At 36.9% G+C, this 22,029-nt stretch overlaps 1 protein-coding gene across 2 annotated transcripts in view; it reads right to left on the bottom strand.

The window, feature by feature from the left end:
* Positions 1-22,029, bottom strand: part of LOC142338586 (sodium-dependent glucose transporter 1A-like) — a 79,247-nt gene that overhangs the window by 4,242 nt on the left and 52,976 nt on the right. Inside the window, exons 1-4 of one of the 2 annotated variants that reach the window (XM_075388402.1) lie at positions 9,377-9,516; positions 9,036-9,203; positions 6,615-6,773; positions 6,280-6,477 (exon numbers count right to left, since the gene is read on the bottom strand). In XM_075388402.1, the coding sequence (XP_075244517.1) occupies positions 6,280-6,477; positions 6,615-6,773; positions 9,036-9,203; positions 9,377-9,404 (553 nt within the window). In that variant the 5' untranslated portion in view covers positions 9,405-9,516. Of the gene's footprint in view, positions 1-6,279; positions 6,478-6,614; positions 6,774-9,035; positions 9,204-9,376; positions 9,517-22,029 lie in introns of those variants that run through there. The other variant, XM_075388403.1, reaches the window with a different exon arrangement.

The following is a 22,029-nucleotide window of genomic DNA, read 5'->3' as shown; positions in this document are numbered from 1 at the left end:
TTTCAACGAATCGCATACTTAGACTATTGAGGCGTAAGTCTAAAAGAAAATTTCACGGCGACTTAATTACCTCCGCACTTTACCTGTTTATACCGTTTTGTGGACAAAGAGACAAATTTTCAGAAGAATAACTATAAGACGAAAAGTCGGCCAATGGCTCCCAAACGATTGGAAAGCTTGAAAAGCTAGCAGTCAGACTCTAAGAACCACCCTTCACCCATTGAAAATAAATCTCAAAAATAGTTTCGGTGAATCGCATACTAGTAAACCGAGAGGCTCTACGAGAACTGATTGCCTACCGGGCGTTACCTGTTTATCCCGTTCTTGAGGAAAAGTAAAATGTTTCCAACGAAAAATCGGTCAAGCAAAAAATCGCAAAAAAAGAACCGCAGCACTAAAATAATTGCTACAAACTTCGTTTGAGAGCAATTTAAAAAATCAAATCTTATCTTAACGACTTTGTGATAATTAATTGACTAACGTCGGAGTAAATGTTTTCAAACTACGGCGGCTCAACTGTAGCCTGCTTCACCCAAGTGCTAGGAGTGTAAGATTTCATTGACTAAGGGTTAAAAGCCGAAAAATAGAAACAATAGAAAAAATGAAAACAATTTCAGAACACTTCCTATTTGACTTTTGATAAAGTGCCACCAATTGGGTTATAAAAGAGAGCAAAATAGATCACGCAAAAATCAAGAACTCAAGCGCGAAGAGTCAAGTCAATCCGACAAAAAATCGCCAAGCAAAAACCTACAGAAACAAAGCAGGCTGATTGGCAGAAAATAGCTTAGCAGAAGTATAGTCAATCCGAACTGAAAAAATATGAAAATCTATGAAAAATCAAAAGAATGTGGCGTCTCAGTTTGACTAAGACTTGAAACTTCTTTACATAAGCTCCCCTGGTGTAATCTCCAATTAGACAGAAATCTTCAATTTTCTTTAACTTCAAATAAAAGTAATTGAGAGTAAGGAAACTCATTTAAGAGTGAGGTAAGTCATGTGTGACCAAAAACTTAGTCCCGCGCTTGAACAAAGCCTGTGCAAATAGAGTGGTGAACAATGAGTTGACGCACAAAACTCCCTGATTAAAGGAAAGCTAATTTTGATAGGGCATAACTTCACATATCGTAAACGTCTAAAACCACAAAAGTATAGGGAGACAATTCATAAATCACAATTCAAACAATTTTCATTGAATGAACAAAAAATTACATCTACAGGTCGCCAGCAATGAATATGGAAAAAACTGGCGAAAACAGCACTAAAAAGATTAAAATAGAAGTCAGATTAAAATAGGCCGCACGCAACCAAAAACCAAAATTTTGAGAAAACGAAATCCTCGTTCGATCACTAATTTTAAAAAAGAGAACAAAATAAAACGCGGCAAAACCAGTCGCTTCTTCATTGTGAGTCACCGTCCAGGTACAATGCATTTTTTTTGGATTGAACAAAAAAAATCGGCCAACAATAGACCAACAAGACAAATAATTGCAACGGCTTTTCTTTGAGAGCAATTAATCAGAATAGACTTGCTATCAAAATTTTGACGTCCGAACACTTCGCTTAGCAGCAACAACCAAATTAATTGAGCCTTAAAAAATCAGGGACATATTAAATAACGGTGCGAGAAACATCAATTTTTCACTTCTGGAAACTTAAAATTATTCTATTATCATGTTATGTATTTTATAAGCTTTTGAAATTTAAAATAAACAGTAAAATTCGGTGAACTGGCGTCTTTTGAGCTGCCCTCACGTAAACATCAATTCGAGTAGGTTATTGTCAATTGACCTTCTCTCCTTCAATTAAAGTAAGAACGAGTCTCTCTATGGGTGCGGAAAATTGTAAGTCAAAAAACAAATATTCACACGCATGAACATAAAACTATTCCAATAAGTTTGAAATGTCATTACGCAATTCGGTCAAACAATTGCGTAGAAAAAATGAAAATAAATTTCAAGTAAACGTGACGACGCACAACAAAAATTTTGACGAAGAAATAAAAACATAGGGAAGCATGTCCTGAATTAGAGTCCAAGAATTGAATTAACATATTACATTAACATCAACTAATGATAAGAACTTATACCAACATCAAATATTGAGTCAACAAAGCACGCTATCCTATAGCAGTGAATAAACTTGAGAATTCAAAAAAATCAAAAACTAGTAAAACTGGTAAAAGTCAATAATAAAAACCACACTTAGTAACGAAAGTAAGTCCTCAAGGTTAGCACACCATGTAACCATACAATCTTGTGGAAATCAAGGAGAGGAAAAAAAAGAAAACAAACATATAACTTGACAAAAACCAGAAACTTGTTGAAAACTAGGGGCCGTCAATGTAAGAACAAACACATAATTACATACCAAGACTCCAGAAACACATCACCATAGAGCTTTAGAAGTTATGAAACAACTTTTTTAATTTCATATGGTGAAAAAGGTACACAAGAAAAATGAAGGACTCAAAAACTTTAAAAAAAAACAAATGATATATAAGTCAAAATGTAAGCTAAGAAGCAAATAAAATAACCAAAATCACAAGAAAAGCAAAAAAAACAGCAGAAACTCAAAAAGTCAATCATATCTTTTCGAGAACAGATAGTTTTAATAATAAAAACAACTACTATGAACTGAAACTATTATATAACTTCCTATGCCTCATTAGCAGCCCAATACAGCCATTTTAAATAAGAAAATTCCATTAAACGACAAAAATAAAATACTTATAAAAATTTTGAAGGCAAATAGTGTAGACGCAATCTAAAATGTTTGAGCTGAAACGTTTAATTGAATCCACGCAGGCCTCATTTGCAAAGTTGAGACCGGTCATTCATGAGACCAAGTAAAAAGACCACAAAACGAACACCAAAAAGGGGTGAAACTCGAAAATTCGCTACTAATTTTTAAAAAAAAACAGTTAGCATCAAAGAAACCATTAGCTTTAGACTGAAACGATTAATTCGACCTAGTTATGACTCATTACCGATCAATCAGACCTGTCATTCATGAGCTGTTAGGTTGCCAGAAAAAAGCGGCAAAAGATTCGAAAAACTGCAGTCTCAAAACGATAAAAAAAATTGATCAAAGAAACAAAATTCAATATTTTTGATTAATTGATGAGATGCAGAATTTCAATGAGGAAAAAATTATACAACTTAAGCTTTGTTTGTATCAGCTGCCCTCAAATAAACTTCGAGTGACCCATATTTAGTAGAGAATCTCATTGAATTCAATTGAGAAAAACGCAAGAGTTATGTATGTCACGATTGACCAAAATTTAATTGCGCAATTAACCGAAAAACTCGCTCCACAAAGAGTGAAAACTGACGTCACGCACGCAATCCAGCAGTTGAAATTGATGAAGGAATGAACAGAAATCATGTCTGAAGAGGGCGGGGCGTCATACGGTCGCAACAGAAATGAAGTACGTAAAAAAGAGAAGTTCAATAATAGATTACTATCGCAGCAATTAAAAAGATGCGCATAAACCAAAAACTCATAAATAGCATCAGTTGTCTATTAAGGTATCCAAACTGCAAATAGGAACAATTAGAACATAGGATACTTTTACTAAAGCGAAACATTGAGAACAAAGCCAAATAGCCGTACCTGGAAAAAATTTCATAACCTCAAAACCAAAAATTTGTTCAAACGCTTGTTAAATTACTCACTTTTTCACCCCATTTAGTATTACAGCGTGACTCAAAATCACTTGCAACTATGACCCATACTGTTTCTAATGGAAAGCAAAAAATTTATTAGCAGCTTTTCAAAGAAGGCAGTGCAGCTTTTATCAGCAAAACTGAGAACCCTTAATCAGTTCCACCAAATAAAAATATTACAAACAAAATAACAAAAATATCAAAAGAAGCAGGTAAAACTCCCAAGTTCAAGAGATACGTTGTCAAAATCAATATCAACAAATTCGAACTTCTGAAAGATTTGCACATTAAAAACATACCCGGCAGATTGCCGGAAAATAGCCACCGTTGATTCCCATAAACACGATTGCGATTGAAAGAAAAAAAGGGACAACATGATTATTGTAGAAAAACAATTTTAAAGTGCGAATTATTTTGATGACATTCTGTTGTTCAACACTCCTGTTTCATAGTGAGACACTACAGAGGCTCGTATCATATGACTATGAATGGATTGGGAAAACCATTAAGAAAAAAATCCGATCCAAAAAAATCGAAAAAAGTTAAAATTAAAGTGAAATTGCCACATGTGAACAAAAAATCACTAGCGAATTTTTGTTCAAACACCCTTTTTTCACTCTTTAAAATTAGAGTGAAAAATTTCCACTCCGCAAAACCACTCGCTTCTTCGCTCCAATTCCTGTTTCGGCGAGACCAAAATCACTACTCCAATCTGACTTCAACAATCATGAAAATGTAAGAACAGATCTTTTAAAAAAAAATCGCCCCAATACAATTCAAATTGATTGAATTGTAACAAAATGGAGCGGTATAATAGACGGCTGAGGTGGCTATTAATAAGAAATAGCATATTAATAAGTAATAGAATGAGTAAAGGGAGCACTTATCTATTGCAGCCTGCTTCAGTAGGGGGTGGGGGTGTTGGGTGTTAGCCAAGGAGATAGGTACTAAGAAATTCACAAATGTTCTTCATTAGATGTTATATACAACTATCAAGACTTATTAAACTTGTTATTATACTACAATTAAGTAGTGAAAAAAAGACGCCAATTTTGATGCATCTTTTAATTGACTTTTTGTACTAAGCTTCCGCCAATTGATTTCGGCTGCTTAAAATTGTGAATGGGAGGGAAGTTTAGAGCCCTGAAAACTCATTAAGCGCCAAAAAAGTTACTCGGAGAGTCGAAACAGTCAAGCGAAAATTTTGCTCAAAACCACACACAGCAACAAAAATTGCTTCGAACTTCGATCAATTAAAAAACGTAACCGACTAATGTTGTGCGAATGGCTCTCAAAAGACCCGCGAGAGGTTGGCTTTGTCAGTACCTAGCCACTGTTTAGTGAGGCTAGCTTTAGCTTGAAGGGGCGTTAGGTTTGGGTAAGAGACGATGACATGACGCCACATAACAGCCGCTGAAGCGCGTCATCGACAAGAGTTAAGGAGAGAGAGAGAGAGAGAGAGAGAGAGAGAGTGCTAGAGATAAAACGCTAACGACGAACAGAAGAAACTAAACCCCAACCAACACAGCGAGAGAGAGAGAGAGCTAGGAATATTTTCCATGGTGAGATTCGACTCTGCAACTTTGAGTTGTCATGGCTTGTTACTAAATAAATCATATACAAAAAACTGAAAGTGCAAAACTCATCAAAGTTCAAAAACATTGTCTGACTCGGGATTTCTATCATGTAACCCATCTGCAAGACTTATAAAGCTTCGTTGGCCAGTAATGATAAGAAAAGGACAAAATTAATCAAAAATCAAAAACAATTGCACATTTTAACAAAATCTTGACGAAATTCGTGATATTAATATCTTTAGACCATTTTAATTGTCTCAAGAGACTATCCAGTATCCCTTTTTAAGCCTTAAACAATTTCACTGATTCATAAAGATCCAAAAACTTGTTGGAACAAAATTTTTTTAAAAAATTTTAAATTTAATCTTAAAAAAAATTGCTAAAACTCGAGTCATTAAAATATTGATAACCATTCCATTAACTCTAGAAACTATCAGGTCCCTGGGCCCCTAGTGCACAAAAAAATTGTGAAAATTATAAATTTGCGTGTTTTCAGCGAGCGGTTGTTCATCAGTAGATAGCCACAGGGGGGATGCACCGGGGAACTGATGGGGGTAACAGTGGGGTGGGAAAAACGCGTTGGGGGCAATAGTGGGGGGGGGGGGGGTCTTCAACCTCTAAGAACCGCTCTTCACACCATAAGTAAGAGCCTCCAAAAGAGTTTGAGCTGAAACAGCTGAAAGACTCAAAGAATACATAAGGCCCACTGGGCGCTACCTGATTATCCCGTTTTTGAGGACGAAAAGTCAAATGCGTCAGACGAAAAATCAGTCAAGCGAAAAATCGCATTACAAAAAGACCGACAGGACTAATATAATTGCTACATACTTCGTTTGAGAGCAATTAAAAACTATCAAAAAGACAGAAGCAATTAAATACTTTCAAGTTTTGGACAATAATAAAATAGTACTTGACTACCTCTCCTGGTCTGGTTGCACAGAAAAACATTTAACATGCGGATCAGAACATTAAAACCATTTAACCAAAGCTAAATTTCATCTCATAGCTATAACAAGTATAGAACCGCAACTTACTGCTAGAATTGTGACCTTGAGGTGAAGCGTCCCCGTGACAGACAGTACCCCTAGCTTCTGGTAGAAAAGGCTTCACAAGCAGGGTTGCAATCAAAAACCCTACTCCTATGAATGCATGCAGCGCCATTATGAAGGGTCTAGCCTTGACAGCGCCCAACATGTATACCAGCATAGATGTGTCCGCGGTGATCAAGGCGGCTAGAACAAAAACTCTATAAAATAACTGAAAATGGAAAGTAATCCTGACCATTTTACCTACAACAGTTAAGGAAGAGCATGCTTTTCATTAATACAATCAAAAAAGTGTGTGGGGAAAATGGCCACCTTTTACTAACCTAAAACGAAAAACTGTATGAGCCTGCATCCGAAGAGCAACGTTGCATCTGTAATGAAGGGCAGGAATATCATGCAGGTGCCACTGACAAGGCCACAGATTACCATTACTGACACTTTCATCCATGATTTCTTCAACCACGTCTTCATCACAGCCCCCGCTAAAAATAAGATAATCCATGACCGCAATAGCGTTTAAAACGAAGCAGGAATGGGCCGCTGAAGGTTTTTGAAAGCAGCTAAATTTCTCCAATTTTGGGCCTTAAAATTCCATTTTTACTCTTTCACATCGGAAACGGTGATAACCAAGTTTTCTGAAGTGGGAATAATATAAAAACTATAGTTATGCAGACAGAAAAATGCATGCTACTTAGTGAGAGAAAACAAATGAGAAAAATAAGTAGACAGTTTTTTCACCTCACGAACAGTTTACATTAATTTTAAAAAATAATCGCATCACATATCGTAATTACAGACAAAACCGGTAAATTGATCTTCTAAACTTTTGCGTTGCAGAAAATAGTTTAGATTTTTGGGGAAAATGTTACAATTTTTCTCGCTTCAAATTGCTTTGCTAAGATGTGAGTGACAACCTTAAGCAGTGAATTGATGTAATATTTAGGACAGTTATCAGGCATTGGTGGACGGTGGTGGTCAAGCAAGCCGAATTTTGAAAATGAGGTCAAGTAAGCCGAAAAATTTTGGGATACCCGTATTTTAAGTTGCCCCTGGCGGGCCGGTGGGCTCTCGCCGCGATAACCGGCCCGCGGTTTTCGGATTACATCCCACAGCGGATGAGCGGCATGGCAATGGACAGCGGTCTGCTGAGGCCCGTACCCACTAGATGTCTAAAAATTGACGTATTTTTGTTTCTTTGGTGCGTTGGAATACATTATTCAATAATACTACGCGCAGTATTGATTGTAACGTCTACCAATGTATTATTTCTGATAGATTACATAACTATTACATAACTTTCGGCTTGCTTTTCTGTCGGCTTACTTTTACTTCGGCTTCCATTGCGCTCGCCTTGGTGGACTAACTCAAATCTTTGTTCTTTGCTATAATATTTTATAACAATAGTGAAATTCTAAAAGAGAACCAATTTGGTAAACCGATTATTGGGAATCGAGACATTGGCATAAAACTGAGAAATTAACGGTTCTACCTTTCCACTGAGAAAAAAAATTGGTCACCAGACCGTTGTGTTTCTACACAATTGGTTTGCCTCATCAACAATTTATAAAAATTACCAAACCAATTTTAAAAACCTCGGACGAATTGCTCGTAAACGACTGGTGTGGCACTGTCATTGTTTCTAGATAACTTACTGGGGAGATTTTGCTCACAGGGTAAAACTCGCAAAAAGTGGGGGGGGGGGATAAATAGGGAAGCGGAATAAAAATGGACGCGGGGAGTCCAAAACTAAAAAATAACTCATACACCATATTGATGGCTCCTCGGTAGTTTTGAAGGAACGTACACTCGGATTTAAATCTCTAAGACCACTGAAAACAATGTAACACCCTCGTACTTTCGTACTTTTCCTATTCATCTTGTGACTTCAAAAACTCAGACGAAAAAAAAAGATCAAGCAAACATAGCATTAGAGGCAGACAAACAGTGACCCAAATAATTGATATAAAGCTCGTTTGAGAGTAATTAAACAATTTTAACTTCAAATTTCTTGAGTAATAGATATGTTAAACATTCTCAAGTACTACTGTCAGTAGTACTTTATTTAAATGTCCAACTCAGTGCAGTTGGACTTTGCTGACCTCCAATGAATTTCTGTATATTTAAAGCTTCAAAGTGCACATGTCATTTTGATAAATCAGTTTAAGATCATCAGTAGCAACAAAAAGTTTGCGATTGACGAAAAAAGGTCGCATGACCAGTCTCAATATTGAAAGTGAAGACATTCAAAAGCACGAGGAAAATAGACAACAGATTCGTGTTATTTTCAATTCAAAGTTAAGGAAAATTTGTTTTGTATCATTCTGTAACTAAATTAGCACGCAATACAATAGAGTATAACACTGAATGAAAATCAGAACAACAAAAAATTAATATAAAGACAAACTGTTCAAAAATGGGGATCAACTAATGTAAAAATCTTCCGTTCCGTTTTTGTGGAGGCCAAAAGTCTTAAAACTGAGCAAACAGTCAAGTTTCAAAAAAGATCCGCATTAAATTTTGCTGATAAATAGGTTAATAAATGGACTTGTTTAGTGTGTAACAATGCTCCAAAGACATCGATAGAGTGAATCTCCAAAAAAGCGCAAAGTGAAGCTACCTTGATCTTTTTAACCATTTATAAATTATGATTTGCCATATATAACATATATACATAACGTGAAACCCCCTTGATCCTTTTAACCATAAATACATCAGGATTTTTCAAGTTTAGGTAATAAACAAACCTGTGAAGCTTCCCGCGACAAATCCAATGAATCCAAAAGTCCAGACAAAGTTAATCTGGCTTAGATCCAGCCCTACATTCTGGGCAAGGTACAACTGACTGGGTCCAATCACCGTATTCATCATCCCATGTGCGATATGTAGGCACCATGTTATCGGTACATACAAAACTGAAACAACATTTAACACATGGAATTGTTCAATTTTTCAATTAAATATCAGCAAGAACCACATGGCAGATTCAACTTCTACAATAGCTTTTTCAATCTATTTGGAGGTTATACAAAAAGTTAATGCTACACTGACAACCAAACAACACTGTAAAAAACAACAATTGGATTACCTATGTAATATTTCTCCTTCGGATCCATCGATATCAAAGTTGTAGTCAACTGAACGCTGAGAGGTTTAGCGTCGAAAAGAAGCTCGTTTCAGAAATTCGTATAATAAGCAAAGAACAAACACCAAGATGTTTCTTATCAATAATAAAGACCATCTAAATTTGGGCGGAAAGGGATTTTAGCCCAAAAGAATGCAGTCAAACATTAGAGTAACACCAACATATGACTGCTATTGTACATTTATTAAGTGAACTACGAAGTTTATCTTGCGATAAAATCACGGATTAAGGCTAAGAAATCCTATCTCAAAGCAGATGAAGCACCACAATCTTTCAGCTAGAACACACAACTTTATGAGCACGCAAGCAACGCTGGAGAAAAGCATATACAATCTTCCATTTAGCAGTTTTAATTTTGAGAATTCAAATCCCTCAGTTTTATCAAAAGAATACCCACCAGTTGAGTCGGGTACTATTATCGTGTCCTTGAAATAGTGGGTCATTGACATCATTTCATAGTATTGGAGAAACTAAACAAATTGGCCAAAAAGTGAACCTCGCACCGATGGTAACAGTTAATACCTTTATCTTCATACCAGGGATCAAATAGCTCATAACATCTTCTCAATTTACTTAAAACCAAAATGAGTAAACATTGAGAAGAACTTCACTGACTTAATTAAGTCAAACGTTCATCAAGTAACGAAAAATTGTTTTATTTATCGGTTAACATAATTTTAGCGGTATAATTTAAAAAGGCAAAACATGAATGTCATGGATGCCTCCCTCTATTATTATTATTATTATTATGGCTTCCACAAACGTGAGGGACTGCTCCCGCAAAATTTATATAAATAGATGAGTCATACTAGTTTAAGTTTGTTAAGTTTATTTCGTTGGAGGACCGACATTTTTCGCAGAGACAGATAAATGTTATGGAACACGAATTTTCGATGCTGAAATAAATATTGAAGTACTTCCACATCAAGTTTAAGATTCGATTTTTGAGTCCGACTGGTTGAAAGAATTTAACATTTGAATCAATGATATTTGCTCTATATTTGCTCTACCCAGCTTGTCCACTTACACGAGTAATATGAACGCCTTTTTCAAGAGACTGAATGAGCCTTGAAAATTTTTAGAATATAATTACTTTTAAGCATATACTTTTGACGAAGCGCACTGGGCTCATGCTGCAATCTTCAGAAAAGTCAAAAAAGCCTTTCAATAAGAAAGTTGATGTAAACGTTGGTGTCAACGAGTGGACACAACGAAGAGTCTTGACATGAGGTTGATAAAAAAATATGCATTTTCGAATCGTACAATGATTGAGGACAACAAAACAAACCACAATATAACGGCTGCAGCTTGCTATAAAGTGCCGAAAGCTAACATTCTTGTAAAACATCAATGAGGCGCATAAACGTCGATGGAGAAATCAATTAATTTTAAAACCTTTTGATAATTGCTTTATTTAAAAAAAACGTGTTTAACCCTACAGTGATGTTGATTTGTTCAAAAAAGCCTTCCTAAACTCAAGAGTGCGAAAATTTCAGAAGGATTGAGAGAAGGGAAACGTCTTCAGAGCACGTTTGAAAGCTGAAAAATCATTGATGAAAGTCACAAAAGAAGGAAGCGAGTTTCAAAACACAGCGCCTTGATAAGATAAAGCTCTTCTTCCCAGTTTTGTTCATGATCTCGGCACGACAAACTTTTTACAGTGGGAGGGTAAACAGAGGATGCAATTTTTGTAAACAGTTCAAATAGGTAATCTGCACAGGTCCAATTGCGAAAAACACGAAACATTAAAGAGCACGACTCTAACTTTATTCCTTGCTCGATAGGTAGCCAGTGCAATTTCTTCAGAAGTCCATTGGATGACTTAAAGCTCCGGCGAACTCCTCAAACATCTGGCCGCAGCATTTTGAAAACTTTGCAGTTTACCAACAAGCTTTTTTTAATTTCAGGAATAAGGAAATGCAGTAATCAAGTCAGGAGAGAAGAAAACTCGGTAACACACGTTTGCTCGACACAGGCTGTAGAGTCTCCTAAGCTCTAGATAACATAACTTGCAATACATGTGGATTGTTTCTCAGAATTCATTTTATAATCCAAGTGAGCTCCAAAAATCTTGCTCGAAATTGTGGGTGAAAGTTCAGACAAAAGCATTAAACAAAATCGAGAAGGAATCGGTGAGTTGTCTTCCGATGAAAATTACTACAGTGTAATTTAAGTGAAGCTGTGAGCATAGTTCCTAAACCTTTATCAAAACGGCTACTTTTCTCGCCGATGGTACGTTCAAAGAACTTCTGAGAGTAATCTGCATAGAAGTGGTAAGGTACACTGCTTTCATTAAAAAAATCCAATAGGTACAGGCTACAGGATATTGGCTCAACCAACGGATCACTGAGGCACTCCAGTTCCAATTGAGATCTTGCTGGAGTATTTCCCATCGACCATGACTTGCACATTTCTATTTTCCAGGTATGACTTAAAACAATTCACAGTACCAGTAAGTCCAACTTTGTTCTTGAGAATTAAATTATTAATGATAAGTGATGGTCAATTGTATCAAAGGCATGTTTCTTAATTTGAATGATGTATTCAAAGAAAACTAGAAACTAACGTCGGACGCAATGCTCTTAAACGATCAAGCATGCCTTCTTTTGACTAAGCTACTTTAACTACAAACAGTCTAGACCGACTGAGTATTGAGCGGCAAAAACCAGTTATGTTTAATTATTAACAATTATGGCTAGCAATTAATTGTTTGTGAGGCCTTTCCAAAACCATTAATTTATAGGCAAAACACCAATTAACTGACATTTTCACAGCTAATAGTTAAACTATATCGTGAGAACTAACACCTGATCCAACAAAATTTGTCAAAAAATGCCCGATCAATTATTTTGAAACGACTAAAGCTCACTATTGATTACGGATCTATACTGTCCCCCCCCCCCCCGGTGTTTTTTATGACCCCCCGTTACAAATTACATGTTTTTATATGGCACTTTACTATGTAAGACAATAGCACGTGTGCCTGGGAGTCATAAAAGATTTATGCTAACTAAGCAAGGAGGGGGGGAAGCAAAACAGAATCGATCCTTGAATACAATATAACGTTTCGGTTCTACTTTCCGTCTACAGCACAGGAGTATGATGAGGTACATGCGACTTGACTACTGTTATGTTCTGATTTTAAAAAATTTGATTTCGACGATTGCAATTAATTAGAATCTAGTCAATTGTTGGTTCACATCTCAAATTTGTAGTTCGGTAGCCAATTTATTACAATCAATAAATTGCAATAAATTGGCTTAAGTGAAGCTGTGCGCATAAATCTTCAATCTTTTTCAAAACGGCAACTTTTCTCACCAAGGGTAAGTTCAAAGAACTGCCTAGTAACCTGCATAGAAGTGGTACGGTACACTGTTTTCATAAAGATCCAATAAGTTCATACTACATAGATTTAGAGACCAGTAAAGTTCTAAGCAGTTCCCCGTGATTTAATGCCAACGGGCCGTATCAAATTATACCCTTTCTGTGTCGAAGAGTCAAAAATGCAGCCAAGGAAAAGCAAATTAATGAAATAAAAATCGTCGCAAAAATGTGTTCCCAATTTTGTCTAAGTGACAACAAATCTTTCTAATAAATCAGCTTGAATTGCTGTTAGCTGGAGACATGCTGAAGCTGGTTGTACAAGAGTTTATATATAAAAAAAGCATCTCACATAAATCTTTTTTAAACCAAAGATGAAAAGTAAATATTAAGTGTTTGTGATCTAGTAACAGCAGAAGTGGTACTGGATTCTGTCTCTGTAGTACGTCAAACTTCAGTTTTACTGAAGTAGCTTTCGAGAGTTTGTCCTTTAATTAGGCTTAAACACTTACATGATCCTGCTCAAAAACTTTTAATCAACACCTGTTGCGTTAATAGCAGTTAAATAAACTGCTAGTGTAATAAATTTTAATGCCCGATCGACACTGGAAAATTACTTCATCATTAGACTACGAGTTTATCACACTCTTTTATCGCCACTGTTACTAAGTAAACAGTGGCGATAAAAGAGTGGTGAAACTAGTAGTCTAATGATGGAAACAGTTTGATAAACTTGTAGTCTAAAAAAATTTGTGTGCTGTGTGGTGCGTGTGATATTTGTGTGGTGTGTGTGGTGTATTTATGTGTGTGTTCGTGGGTGTGTGTGTTTGTGTGCGATCGTGCTTGAGTGCGTGCGTTTGTGTGCGTGCGTGTGTGGTGAGTGTGAGATGTGTTGTGTGTGCCTCCTTGTGTGTGTTTGTTCGTGTGTGTGCCGGTGTGTGTTAGTGGTGTGCGTGCGTTTGTGTGAGCGTGTGACTGTATGTGTCTGTGCGTACATGCGTGTGTAACTTCTCGGTGGCGATAACAACCGTGTGGTAATATTCATTATCCCCCTTTTTAGTTCAGTATCTTGAAGGATTAATTCGTTTTCGAGTGGGTGACTTAAGACGCTTCATACTCCGTCGAGTCAAAGATATCAGGATGTTTCATATTGTACTTTCTGCGTTGAGAAGTAAAAGATGGTGAAAATCGTGATAGACTGAAATCAGGAAGATATCTGGTGTCTCAAGCGTTAAGCATTAATAACTGGTATCGCAAGTGTTAGGAATCCAGAAATTTGCACTCTTTTGTTACTGTTCTATACGTCTTTTTTTGTTTCCGCTTTGTTTGGAAATCAAACTTGTGAAGCTACAGGGACCACATACTATAATATCCATGCATTTTATGCTGATACTGTTTTTTTTTGCTGGGGATTTTCTAAAGCATTTCACTTCTCGGGTGTGAGCTAGTTAAAACGTTTAATGTCAAAGATTTTATTTTATCCAAGAATTAGAAATGTTAAATAATTGTTAGAGTTAAAAGTTACAGAGTTAAAGGTTTGAAGAATAAATTTATGAAAACTGTTGTTAAAGAGCTTAATAAGAAGTTTTATTGCTTGGAGAAAGGCAGCCGAATAATGAAGTTGAGGTTTTAATTATAGTTGTTAACTGTTTTCGAATCAATGCTTAATTTATCTTGGTTTATTTTTACCAGTTTCTCAAACCCGTTCGGGAATTTCTCATAGTTATTCTTAACCGCATGGGTCCCTGTTAGTTCAACTAACAGGTAAAAGGTTTATCAGCTTGAAAAATCCCGCCAAGAACAAAGATTCCTTGATGTATCCCGTCAAGGTCTAAATCTGTGATGTTTCCCATCATAATTTATGATGCCTTTGCTTTTCTTTTAAAATCCCGTTTATTGTCGATTTCAATTTGTTTCGGTTGTTTAAAATAAATTAGGAAAATTTCGAATGGTTTTTGCATTTTGTAATTTACAAGCATGTCATACGTTCTAAGTAGGGCTTATTATACTGCCTCCTTCTAACAAAGATTAGTGTTCCACTCACTCAGAAGTCTTTTTATTAGTCCATTTTTGAGATCAAAATTTCTCCTGTTTTTTGTTTTCCGTTTTTATCATAATACTTCTGGCTTTCTCGTCCTCCATAAAATTTCTCGCCTGCAAAATATTCTTGAAGAAGTCATCCCGGCAACCCTCGTCCGGATGACAGAGCAAAGACAACGCTTTGTATTATTTCAAAATTGTGGTGGCTGTTGAACCTGCGGCAGGTACAGCAGCTCGTATAGATTGCGTGGTCGACTGAAAGGGCTTTGTGCATTTATAGATGGATGACATTTCTTTACATCCGCTCAGTTTTCACCCTGCTCCTAATCTTTCTGATATTGTCCTTGGTATTTTCCAGCTCTCAAGCTAAACACTCCCGCTCATATACTAGGGCGACACATTCCTTTGTTTTGTTTTCTGCTTCGCTTTTTGCATCCTCCAACTGTCCCTTCAACATTTCAACCTGCCTCCTGCAGGACTCCCGCTGATTCTCAGAGTTTACAAGTAACCTTTTCGTCTTTAGAATTTGCACATGTATCCTTTGACGTTCTAGCTTTAACTGCCGAAGCTCCTCTACGAGCAGAGCCCCAGCAGTTCCCAGCATTTCGCTGTTATTTATCTTTTTCTGTTGCTCTTCAATTTTGCCTCGCATTTCATTCAGTTCCATCACACTGATGGCGGCTCTGTCCACGATATTGGGTGTTTGAAGCTGCGTCAAGGGTACTACATATCTTTTATTGGACGTTAAATAAACTGCTATTGTAATAAATTTTAATGCCCGATCGACACTGGAAAATTACGTCATCATTAGACTACGAGTTTATCACACTCTTTTATCGCCACTGTTACTACGAAAACACTGGCAATAAAAGAGTGGTGAGACTTGTAGTCTAATGATGGAAACAGTTTGATTAACGTGTAGTCTAAAAAAATTTGTGTGCTGTGTGGTGTGGTGCGTGTGATGTTTGTGTGGTGTGTGTGGTGTATTTATGTGTGTGTTCGTGGGTGTGTGTGTTTGTGTGCAACCGTGATAGTGTGCGTGCGTTTGTGTGCGTGCGTAAATGTGTGTGGTGAGTGTAAGATGTGTTTTGTGTGTGCGTCCTCATGTGTGTGTGTGTGTGTGTATGTGTGTGTGTGTGTGTGTGTGCGTACGTGGGTGTGTAACGTCTTGGTGTCAAAAAAAACTGTGTGGTAATATTCATTATCCCCCTTTTTAGTTCAGTATCTTGAAGGATTAATTCGTTTCCGAATAGGTGACTTAGGACGCTTCATACTCCGTCGAGTCTCAGGATGTTTCATATCGCACTTTCTGCGTTGAGATTTAAAAGATGGTGAAACTCGTGATAAACTGTAATCAGAAAGATATCTGGTGTCTCAAGCTTTACGCATTAATTTCTGGTATCGCAAGTGTTAGGAATCCAGAAATTTGCACGCTTTTGTTACTGTTCTATACATCTTGTTTCCGCTTTATTTGGAAATTAAAGCTGAGAAACTACAGGGACCACATACTAAAATATCCTTGCATTTTATGCTGATACGGTTGTTTTGCTGGGGATTTTCTAAAGCATTTTACTTCTCGGGTGTGAGCTAGTTAAAACTTTTAAAGTCAAAGATTTTAATTTATTCAAGAATTAGAAATGTTAAATAATTGTTAGTGTTAAAAGTTACAGAGTTAAAGGTTTGAAGAATAAATTTATAAAAACTGTAGTTAAAGAGATTAATAAGAAGTTTTATTGCTTGGAGAAAGGCAGCCGAATAAATGAATTGAGGTTTTAATTATAGTTGTTAATTGTTTTCCAATCAATGGTTAATTTATCTTCGTTTATTTTTACCATTTTCTCAAATCCGTTCGGGAATTTCTCATAGTTTTTCTTAACCGTATGCGTCCCTGTTAGTTAAACTAAGATGTAACAGGTTTTACCTGCTTGTCGAATCCCGTCAGAAACAAAGATTTTTTGATGTATACCGCCAAGGTCTAAATCCGTGATGTTTCCCATCATAATTTATGGTGCCTTTACTTTTCGTTTAAAATCCGGTATATTGTCGATTACCATCTGTTTTGGTTGTTTAAAATAAGTTAGAAAATTTTGAATGGTTTTTTGAAATTTTCCTCCTCTGGATGACATTTCTTGACGTTTGCTCAGTTTTCACACTATTCCGAACCTTTCTGATATCCTCCTTGGTATTTTCCAACTCTCAAGTTAAACATTCCCGCTCATATACTAGGGCGACACATTCCTTTGTTTTGTTTTCTGCTTCGCTTTTCGCATCCTCCAACTCTCTCTTCAACATTTCAACCTGCCTCCTGCAGGACTCCCGCTGATTCTCAGTGTTTACAAGTAACCTTTTCGTCTTTAGAATTTGCACATGTATCTTTTGACCTTTTAGCTTTAACTGACGAAGCTCCTCTACGAGCCGAGCCCCAGCAGTTCACAGCATTTTGCTGTTGTTTATCTTTTTCTGTTGCTCTTCAATTTTGCCTCGAATCTCATTCAGTTCCATCACACTGATTGCGGCTCTGTCAACGATATTGGGTGTTTGAAGCTGAGTCAAGGGTACTACATATCTTTTATTGGACGTCACTAAAACAATCCTATAAACTTGATGCCTGACGATTAACTTCACTTTGTAGAGCTTGGGTAGGTAATAACAGTAATCGATCACTTTTGGTTCTGAATTGTTGATTTCAAAAATTTAAGTAACGAAAACTTGTTCGGTTTTGTATCTTTGTCAAATACGTTTCCTTAGGAGCACTAAATTTAAAATCACCGAGCCCCGGTAACACCACTTTGTGTCTTTACCATAGTTTTTGGCAGATTAATTCTTTTAAAGGGTAAAATGTTGGAATTATTTGGGTTTTCTCGTTCAGTTATGTTGCATCGTGATTTGAAACACTTTTTTGTCAGCCCAGTTACAGTGCATGTGGCTCTGTACATGCAGCATCTTAATTTATTTTTGCTGTTCTCAGAGTAGATGAGTCCTCCTTGGTTTACCTTCTACTCCTTCATATGTGACGTTTCGCTTATGGTTCGTTCAGATTGGCAAACTTTTGCGTCTGCAAAATGATCTCAAAATCATACCCACCAATCTCAAAAGATTGTGAAAAACCAATGCTAACCAATTGGAGAAATTTCTATTTCAGCGGCACGTTCCAATTTGGATTCAACGCACTCAGCATTTTCTCGTATCACCTTTTAAAAGAACACGTCATTATCAAACTTTTCCTCTGAATCGTTATCTTGAAATGAAAAAAGTCTTTCAGTTTCCGTGGTCTTGTTATTCCCGTTGCTATGCACTTCTTGTTATCGCCGTTCGGTAATGTTTGCGAAGTAGAAGCCATGTTTCTATTCGGAAATTCTTCGCCTTCATTCTTTTTGGTTATTACACCAGTTATTACCGTTTCTGCTGTGTGGCTATTTTTGGCGCGGGTACCTTTGTGCTTCTGCTCTTTTTGTATATGTTAGTATTTATTGATTCTCTTGTACTCTCACAAATTGGTGTTTCAAACAATTCCTCCTCAACTGTCTCATCTTCAGTTTCACTACCAGGGTTAATTTGACTATTATTCTCTTCAAGATTAACTTCTCTTCTTTCTGTGTAATTCAAATTTGGAGTGCCCACTTCAACATCCACAAAATCGTTGTCCTCCGTAAGGTCATTTTGTGGTATTTTCGGTTCACTCTTTGCCTCTTTAGGTGCTGTTTTCACAGTGGCTGCACTATTTTTTGTTAAAACAATTGAGTCGATCGTAATGCATTTTTTTGTTGAATTTTAGTTTTCAAATCTTCGATAACAAAGTTTAGATCCTTGATTTTTTCACGTATTACTTGCTGTCCGCTGTAAATGGATTTAAATTTCTTTGTCTGGCCAGTTTTCATGGTGGCGTTCAACACCATTACTAAATCACCAATTTCATATTTTGGTCCAAATATGCCACATTCATAGTAGGTTTTCGTCTTTTTTGCTCCACATCCATGCTTTCCCGTACCAGTTCATGGCACGTTTGTAGTTTGTCTTTCCAGCGAGCAATGTAATCACTCAAAGTCGGATAGATTTTGGTTTGTATTGTTTGATACATGCAATCAACCGGCAGCGCGCATGATCGTCCAAAGAGGAAGTAAAAACGGCTGTAATTGGATATGGAGTGAATTGATGATCTGTACGCCATCATTACTAGCGGAAGGTAGTCACTCAGGGAGTTTTGATGTTCAACCACATTTTTGCAAGACTCTCTTCGATTGTGCGATTGGTGCATTCTATCATTGCGTTTCATTGAGGATAAGCTGTTGTTGATGTCCTTTTAATTCCCAGCTCTTTACACATGTTCTTGAAAAGATTTGACATAAATTTACTGCCCTTGTCACTATTGAGATTTGCCGGATAACAAGATCTTGATACCCAAATGTTTACAAAGGTCTTAGCTACCGCTGAAGCTTCCTGGTTTCTCATGGGAACTGTTTCATACGATTTTCGAACTGATCTCCAATTAACAGATTTTATTTGTTTCAATTTGACTCGGGTAAAGGTCCCATAATGTCCGAGGCTACCAGACATAACGGATGACTTGGTTTTCAAGATGTCAGGCTGTGGATACGTTTCTGGTGTGCTGACTACTTTTGACAGCATGCCTCGCAAGAACTTACCGAATCGTAAACATCCTTTTTTATCCCGGGCCACTAGAATCTTTCTCGAACTCAATCAAATGTCTTAGCCATACCAAAAGGTCCTCAATGTACTTGAAAGAAAGTTATAATTTCTTTCAAAAGTGATCTTTGAATAAATATTTGTGTTAAGTTGTTAAATTCGTCAAAACATTTGTTTCTGTCATTTAAATCAGTGTCTTTTCGTAAGATTTTGAAATCAGTCCAAAGATTTCAAAGTGCTCTGGAGGCTCCCGCAATGTTTTTTCTTTGAGAGCGTTACCCATTCTCATTCTTTTTGCTTCGGCTACATTTTTCCGATGTTCATTTAGTTGTTCCACAGATTTCCCTAGTCCAATGGACCAGATAATTTTGTCTTCGGTGTTTACTTGGTTCACTTGATTGCACTCTTTGGCTCCTTTTTTCAGTCAGTGGAACTCTCAACAGACAGCCTGCGTGAGGATTATTCATTCCCGCTTCATATTTAATTTAAAAACCAAACTGTCCGTGTTTTTCTATCCATCTGGTCAACAATCCGTCTTGTTCCTTAAAACTATATAACCACTTGAGTGCCCTATGATTGGTAAAAATTAAAAATTTCTGTCCCAGAAGATAATTTCTGAAGTTTTGTGTGGAATAAACGATTGCAAAAACAGAGAAGCGTCGATGGTTAACGTATAGATCCTTATCCGGAGCACTTCAACTGTCTATAAGTTGTACTTGGACGACTTAAAAACGCTGGATTGAAAATGAAGGGCTCAAAACATATATTTTTTCAGGAAAATTTTTTTTCCTGGGACACAATGTATCACGTAGAGGCGTGGAAGTGGACCCGGAGAACATACCGGCAGTCATTAAAATGAAAATCCCACGAACAATTAAAGAATCGAGAGGTATACTAGGACTAGTTGGTTTCCTAGTTAGTTTTCAGAATCCCTATAGGAAAGATGAGTGTTACACTCACTCAAAAAATTTTTTATTAGTCCATATTTGAGATCATAAATTCTTCTGTTTTTTTTATTCCATGTTTATGATAATACTCCTGGCTTTCTTGTCTTCCGTAAAATTCTCTGCCTGCAAAACAATCTTGAAGAAGTCATTCCGGCAACCCTTGTCCGGATGACAGAGCAAAGACAACGCTTTGTAGTATTTCAAAATTGTGGGGGCTGTTGACCCTGCGGCAGGTACATCAGCTCGTATAGATTGCGTGGTCGACTGAAAAGGTTTTGTGCGTTTATAGCCGCCAGCCTCCTCTGGATGACATTTTTTGACGTCTGCTCATTTTTCACCCTGCTCCGTATCTTTCTGATATCCTCCTTGTTATTTTCCAGCTCTCGAGCTAAACACTTCCGCTCATATACTAGGGCGACACATTCCTTTGTTTTGTTTTCTGCTTCGCTTTTTGCATCCTCCAACTCTCTCTTCAACATTTCAAACTGCCTCCTACAGGACTCCCGCTGATTCTCAGTGTTTACAAGTAACCTTTTCGTCTTTAAAATGTGCACATGTATCTTTTGACCTTCTAGCTTTAACTGCCGAAGCTCCTCTACGAGCCGAAACCAAGCAGTTCCCAGCATTTTGCTTTTGTATATTTTTTTTTCTGTTGCTCTTCAATTTTGCCTCGCAGCTCATTCAGTTCCAACACACTGATTGCGGCTCTGTCCACGATATTGGGTGTTTGAAGCTGCGTCAAGGGTACTACATATCTTTTATTGGACGTCACTAAAACAATCCTATCAACTTGATGCCTGACGATTGACTTCACTTTGTAGAGATCGGTTAGGTAATAACAGTAATCGATCACTTTTGGTTCTGCCATTCCTACGTATTACAAAACACAATTTACCCAGTGTATCAATTTCAATTTCGGCTATTTTGAGAATAGATTTAAGCGTTTTTGCTTTTAAAACGACAAGGTTTGTATCATTGTCACACAGTTCAACGATGTCCCTTTTTCTTCTCAAATTTTGTTCCCTAAAACGTTTATTGAGATAGCCTAAATAACACTAAATATCCCCATTGGATTAATAGGCTGTAGTGCAACTACAAGATTAGTTCCACTGCGTATCATCTCGGTTGACAGGAACACACGCGTGACACAATTAATGATTTTTAGGCCGATTAAAATAGTCGTCAAACTAATGAAGACCGCCTTGGCCACATACCAAATATGTTTCACCTTATTACCCAGGTAATTAAAAAGTAAGAGTTCTTGCGACTGGTGCCTGTATCTCTGAAATACATGTTGTAATACTCTAAGGTCTCATGTTCATATGAGCCCCCTTGTCCTAGGAACACCTTTCGTACTGTTATTGTTTGTCTCGAGTGTCTTAAACTTTGGGCTGTCTTGCTAAGTTCAAGGTCATCATCAATGAACAGTCCTTCCATTGGTGCAGTACTGGACCAATTGACCTTAACTCTTTAATTGGGCATCTCATTGGGATTGTCAATCAGTTCTAGTTGTCTGCCATATGTAATCGATGATCCGTTCTGCAACTCAAGTGCGTTCGGTAAAAGGAGTTCCATTTCGCTATTGTAAATTATCCATGGAACAATTTAGAAATAGGGTGCATGTATCTTATCCCTTCTTAACTG

This window comes from Convolutriloba macropyga, chromosome 4 (genome assembly GCF_964194025.1).
Source record: "Convolutriloba macropyga chromosome 4, txConMacr16.3, whole genome shotgun sequence".
Lineage (NCBI taxonomy): Eukaryota > Metazoa > Xenacoelomorpha > Acoela > Convolutidae > Convolutriloba > Convolutriloba macropyga.
This window is presented reverse-complemented; position numbering and strand designations above follow the sequence as displayed.